Source organism: Tenrec ecaudatus, chromosome 8 (genome assembly GCF_050624435.1).
Source record: "Tenrec ecaudatus isolate mTenEca1 chromosome 8, mTenEca1.hap1, whole genome shotgun sequence".
In the NCBI taxonomy this organism is placed as follows: domain Eukaryota; kingdom Metazoa; phylum Chordata; class Mammalia; order Afrosoricida; family Tenrecidae; genus Tenrec; species Tenrec ecaudatus.
The window spans coordinates 77,807,119-77,813,307 of NC_134537.1; the positions used below are offsets into that span (position 1 = coordinate 77,807,119).

The window sequence follows — 6,189 nt, forward strand, 5'->3', positions numbered from 1 at the left end:
TCCTTCTGTACTTCATGAACTGGAAAACCCAACAGAAACAATACAAAATAAAAATGAAATAAAGTGGTATGGGTTAAGTAATAATAATATAAATATAAAAATACCAACAACTCGTAAGAAAGAAAAGGCTACCTTCAATATTTAAAAAGTCAGGGATGAAATTTTTGTCATGGAACAAGTAAGAGATAGATGCTTGTACTTAGAAAAATTCAGGTTGGGTCAAGAGGGAGGTCCCCTGACTAAGTATCAAGTTTGATCCAGGATAATGTAGATTTCAGTGTTCTCTTTTTGATGGTAAGGCTGTTCCAGACCTTTGCCTGTGGCTAGAGGGCTCTGCCAGCAGCTTCATCTGACTGGATGCTCTGCAGATTGGCTGCGGGCTCCCACTGTCCTCCATGGCTTTCTAAGAATAGGGTGTTCATAATTTTAGCTCTGATACTTTTCCCTTTATCATATTTGAATTTTGCTTGTTGAGGGGGATGTGTGACTCAGGTTTACTGTGGCGGTCGTATTTTGACAAAATCAAAACGCTATAAGACCAAAGACACCAACAACAGCAGCCAAGAAACAGCTAACGGCAGGAAAACAAAAATCCACAAGAGTACAACTAAACTTTAGTACTTACAGAGCAGAATGTCAGGTCTTTTCTCCAGTGCAGCAACAATTGGGTTAAAACTCTGATACTTCCCTTTGAGCTGAGCAGCTAACCATTGCATCTCCAGGGCACCGTCCTTACATAATGCCGCTCAGAGTGGATTAGGGTGGCACTGTTGGGTAAGCATCGGACTGCTAACCAGAGGTCAGTAGTTCAAATCTCTCTCTCCCTCAGGGAGAGATAGAGTTACCTGCTCCTGTAAAGATTGTCAGCCTAGGGAATCCTGCATGGAGTCATATGAATCAGAATCTACTTAATGGCAGTGGACTTTCAGTGCTACTCCAATATGTTAACAGATGGCATCTCATTGCATTTCCAAACAAAGTCACACCCAGCTACAGGTGATTAGGACTTAAAAATATCTCGGGGGAGGGGCATATGAGGGACACATTTCCATTCATTATACTACCTTAAGCCAAGAGATCAGACTTAGTTTTACGAATGATGGGACAAACTGAAATCATGTACCAGCTGAAGTAGCACGTGAATCCATTGCCAACGAAAAGTTCTTCCTCTCTAAATTTAACATATTCAATGTAAATCTCAACTTGAAGAAATAACCAAATACAGATTGAAGGACATTCTGCAATCTATTTGGCTTGGGTGCTTCAAAATGGCATGTTACACTAAATGGCTGGTGAACTATTTGGGATTAAAGGAGACAAGCCAACTAAATGCCACATGTGTCCTTGATTTGCTCCTAGCTGCAGAGTAGGGGAAGGTAACAACTTTAAAGAACAATGAGGTAACTTTTAGAGGCACACACTAAAGTGTAATGGGATACAGTGTTCGTATCTGCAACGACCTCTCAGGAATAAAAACGGCGTGAGCTTGAGTGCATATAGAGACATAGAGAGCAAGGGAGAAATGAGGGAAATATGGTAAAGCATTTAGCAGTGACTAAACTTAAGAGAAGAGTACATATGTATTTCTTGTGCTATATTTTTTCCAGTTTTAAAATATGAAGTTGGAGGGAAAAGTAATTTGGCTGGCCCTTCCTGATCTGTGCTCTTCTTCAAATATAAGAGGGCTCAAATGGTCAGGGTCACTTATATAAGAGGGGGCTTCACAAAGTTCATGGGGACAGTCCGTTGTCTTTTCATTACTCATAAACTTTCTCAGGCCTCCCAAGTAAAGTCTTCCCTCAGTATCTGTGGGAGTCTAGTTCCAGGACACCACGCACTCACCAAAACCCACAGATGCTCAGTCCCAGCTATAAATGGCATGCACACACATCCGCCTGTAGTCTCCAAATCACTTCTAAATTAGCTGTAGTACATAATGGAGAGAGGGCTTCCATTATGGCATTAAAAGAAAATGGAATCTTTCCACGGAGTTTTTAAACACCTTCCTACAATATAATTACTAGGAAAATAGTACTTATGCTCCCTCTTGGTCTTTCGGGGATTTGACACTTGATTGCTTCTTAAATCACTGCCCTCAGGTCGACTCCTAGTGACCCTAAGGAAGAGAGTTGTACTGCCACAGACTGAATCTTTCCCAGAGTGCCTCATCTTTCTCCTACAGAGCAGCGGGTGGTTTTGAACTTGTGGCCCAGCCATTAGCAGCCCAATGAATAGCCCACTACACCCACAGGGCTCCTATTTGCTTTTTAGGGGTCTTTTCTTTCTTTTTTTTCACAGCAACAAAGGGAGCACACAACACAAGTAGTTAACAAACAAGACGTGAGTGAACAATACTCAAGCAAGTGCTGGTGAGAAACTGAGGACCCGTGAAATGTAGGCCGGGACCACAGCACCAGGCGGCCATGTCCCCTTATTCACATGGGTTGTGTCATGGTGGGCATGAGGCGAAATTCCAATGTTACTTTCTGGGATTTTTTTCATGGTATTTTTCATTCATGGCTGGTTTAATCTGTGCATGCAGAACCCACAGACACAGAGGACCAATAATATATACATTGGTTTTATTTCCCACCCTCTGATATAGAAGAAATAATCAACTGAGTTAGCATGTTAAGTGGAAACAGCATGAAATCAGACAAAATGAAGCTAAATCTCACTCCAATCACTTAGTGCAATTTGAAGAAATACCTTAGGATGGCTGAGCCTCATTTCTTCAACTATAAAAGGAGATAATAATAGTATTGGGCTGTTAAGAGAATTAGTGGTGTGCCCAAATCTCCAAAGAGCTTAAGAAATAATAGTGTTCTTCCCTTTTGAAATTCAAATGATCGTCCTTTCCAGTTAGTCAAGGTGTGGCAAGTGTTTTGTTTAGGAAGGAGAAAACAGAATTTGAGTGCTGGGTTAAACTGAGAGCCCACGTGCTTGAAGCACTCAGCTGCTAAAGGAGAGGTCAGCAGTTTGAACCAACCAGCCACTGGGAAAAAGGCAGGGCAGTCTGCTTTCTTAAAGATGACACCACCGGGCAGTTCCCTATGGGGCCTCCCGTGGGTCCAGAATCATCGGATAACTTAGCCTACCAGTAAAGCACTTCTTTCCATATTCATACTTCTTTCCATAGTCATAAACCAAACTCGGTGTGCCCTGGTCGTATCTCGCAACCCTCATGGTTCAGCTCTCCGTTGTTCAGCATTGTGATTTCCTAAGGCCTTTCTGATATAACCCCCCCCACACACACACACACACACATACACCTCCTGGCTAGTGTCTCAATCTACACAGATGACCCACTACGTTCCTTTCCACTTTGAAAGTAGCATTAAGAATGGAGCTGTGCCGTGTCCCTGTAAAATCAAAGGGGGTGTCCAAGGGCAGCTGTGCTGCGTACTCCACTGGGGCTGTAGCCCTGTGCGGCACCAGGCTGGTCTGAGGGCCGCCACCCATGTGTTGATTAAATGTTAGGGTTTCCATCTACCAGGTCCTTAGAGCTCATCTGTCCAACTTCTTCCACTGAAAAATGAAAAACTCAAATTTCTTCCTATTTTGTACTCCATGTAAAATAAGTATGTCGGTAGATAGGTCGGAAGGAAGGAGGGCATGGCCTAGAACTCATCGATGGTTGTCATAATTGGAGACTATTTGTATATCTATGTGTGCAGGTTTGTGGTGGTGTTGATCCATCCTAACCCACAGGGACCCTGCATGATAGAAGAACTGCCCTTGAGGGGTTTCCCAGCTTTGACCATGGAGGCAGATTGCCAGGTCTTCCCCCTGCAGAACCGTTGCTGCTGCTGCTGCTGTGAGGGGCTGTCGAGTCTGTTCCAGCTCCAATGGACTGTGTTCCCCAGATGGAAACATTGCCCAGTCCTGCAGTGAGCCCATGGCCGTGGCCAGCGAGGGGGCCAATCCATTCACTGAACGTGAGGGGTGCAGAGCCCCAGCCTTTTTGAGGGAGGAGCAGCTGAGCACTTGCTAGTTCTGTGCGCGAGAGTTTACTGGTGTTTGAACTCGGTTCCCTGTGCCATATCCACTCCACTGCCGTCTAGTCCTTTCCCACTGAGCAGCCCAGCAGGCTGTTTCTGAGACTATAACTCTTGACGGAAGCAGAAAGCCTCATCTTTCTCCTGCAGGGTGGCTGGTGAGCTTGAACTGCTGACCTTTCAATTGTCAACCCAGTGTATAACCCACTACACCACCGGGGCTCCTTTCCTGGTTCTCACACTGGAGAATTCTACTCTGTTCAATAGACATTTCTACAAGGAAAGGAATGTTCTGCCATGAAAATCTGCCACAGCTAGTAGGGTATGTGGCAAATGAGCACTGTAACATTGCTAGTGTGACTGCAGTATTTTACATTATTTTACTTTTATTAATTTTATTCAAGTTGCCTCACGAGCCATCTGGCCAGATGAATAGTGCTTTTCTACATTATTTAAGATTTATTTAAAGTATGATTTTGTGTATATTTCTAAAGGTTGTACTTTTTTTATGTGGTTGACTATTATAAATGCTTAAGCTGCTTTTCTTTCCTCTAGATTCCATCACTCAGCACAGGATCTGCCCCTCTGAAAACTACGTATTGCTGCAACGATGAAGCCGTCACTCAGCACGCGGCTATTGCAGCCAGCCTGCAAAGTTGTCTTTGGACATCCACATGAGAAACAAGACTGTGAAGAGACACAACTGACGTAGAAAGGATTTTTATATCATCATATGTTTGCCTTGTGTGGCTTGTGGATTTTATGTAAAAGAACTGCTTTAGGACTTTCTGATGGCTGAATATTAGTTTCCGAGGAATGCTGGCCAGTCCAATTTGGGCCTTTTTCATGTAATGTCGGTATTTGTATCTCAGCAAGCGTCGTCACTGAAAGGACAAAGAACTTTCCTCGTTGATGCAACATATGTTAAATAGAGTGATATTTAAGTTATTCTATTATTGATAACAAAGAATCCCCCACATGTCTTGGCTCAGATATAAAAATCTTGTTTAACTTACTCTGTACTAGATGTAAAATGCATTAATCGGTTATTCGTGTTGTTTTTTACATTTCTGCAATTCTTAGGACAGTAGTTACTGACGGTGTGAAAGAAGTGTGGAGAGTGCGCTGCAATGCTGACCAGTCCCAGCTGAGACGCTTCACTTCTTCAGGCTTCACTGATGGGGAAATCGCCCTGAAGAGATCAAGGCTTATATTTGCTTTCATGATGCTGAAAGTCCACTAGGAGACACTGGCAACTGAAGCTGAAATGTAGATATACTGATTGAGGGCCTTTTAATAAATCCAACTATGTGAAAACTTTAAGAGTCCTGGTGGTGTGTGTAACGATTACGCGTTCGTCTGTGATCCGCAAGATGGGCACTCAGAACCACCAGTCGCTCCTCTGGAGAAAGATGGGGCGTTCTACTTCCGTAGAGAGTGGCAGTCTTGTCAACCCCTCGGTGCAGTTCCGCCCTGTCCTGTAGGGTCCCTGTGAGTTGGCATCTACTCAAAGGCAGTGAAAGACTTCATCATGATCCTCTGATACTCTGCTCTCGGCATGTCATTTGTCTGTAGTTCGTCGCAGCTCCTGTTCCTACCGCAAATCAATTTCAACTCCCCCAGACGAAAACTTTGAGAAAGGAGTTAGTAATAGAACTGGAAATAAGAGGTTCTCCCTAGTTTTAAATATATATATATATATATATATATATATATATATATATACATACTAAAAAAAGAAGCATCGTGGAAAAATGAACTTAAAAGATAACGGAGTTTTCCCACAAAGTTTTAAAGGCCCCTCCTATATCCCAAGTAATCTTACGATATTTGTCCTCAGACAAGAATTGATATTAGTACAATTCAGCAGGCCTGCATCCAAATCCTTTTGCCTCAAAAGCCCCATTCTCTACCCACAAGCATTCTGTGCTACATTGAAATTTAGGTTCTTTGGTAGAACTCCCACAAAACCAAATATCCCCCTAAATATGACAGTTTGTTGACTTATACTGGGGACCAGTCACAAAAGGACTTTACATCTCTCCACTAGAGTGATCACAGGGTGCCACCATTGTATCCGATCCACCTGATCCTGGTGGATCCTCAGTGCTAAGTTCTGATTCCTGCTGCCAACCACACTGTTGCCATTCAAGAGTCTCTTCCTAGAAGCCAAAGTGAGGACTTACTTGTG

At 43.2% G+C, this 6,189-nt stretch overlaps 1 protein-coding gene across 3 annotated transcripts in view; it reads left to right on the forward strand.

Moving 5' to 3' along the window:
- MCPH1 (microcephalin 1) overlaps positions 1-5,303 on the forward strand; it is a 348,942-nt gene extending 343,639 nt beyond the window's left edge. For all 3 annotated transcript variants that reach the window (XM_075556426.1, XM_075556424.1, XM_075556425.1), the window contains one exon: positions 4,554-5,303. In XM_075556426.1, the coding sequence (XP_075412541.1) occupies positions 4,554-4,612 (59 nt within the window). In that variant the 3' untranslated portion in view covers positions 4,613-5,303. The remainder of the gene's footprint in view (positions 1-4,553) is intronic.
- Positions 5,304-6,189: the final 886 nt, after the last annotated feature.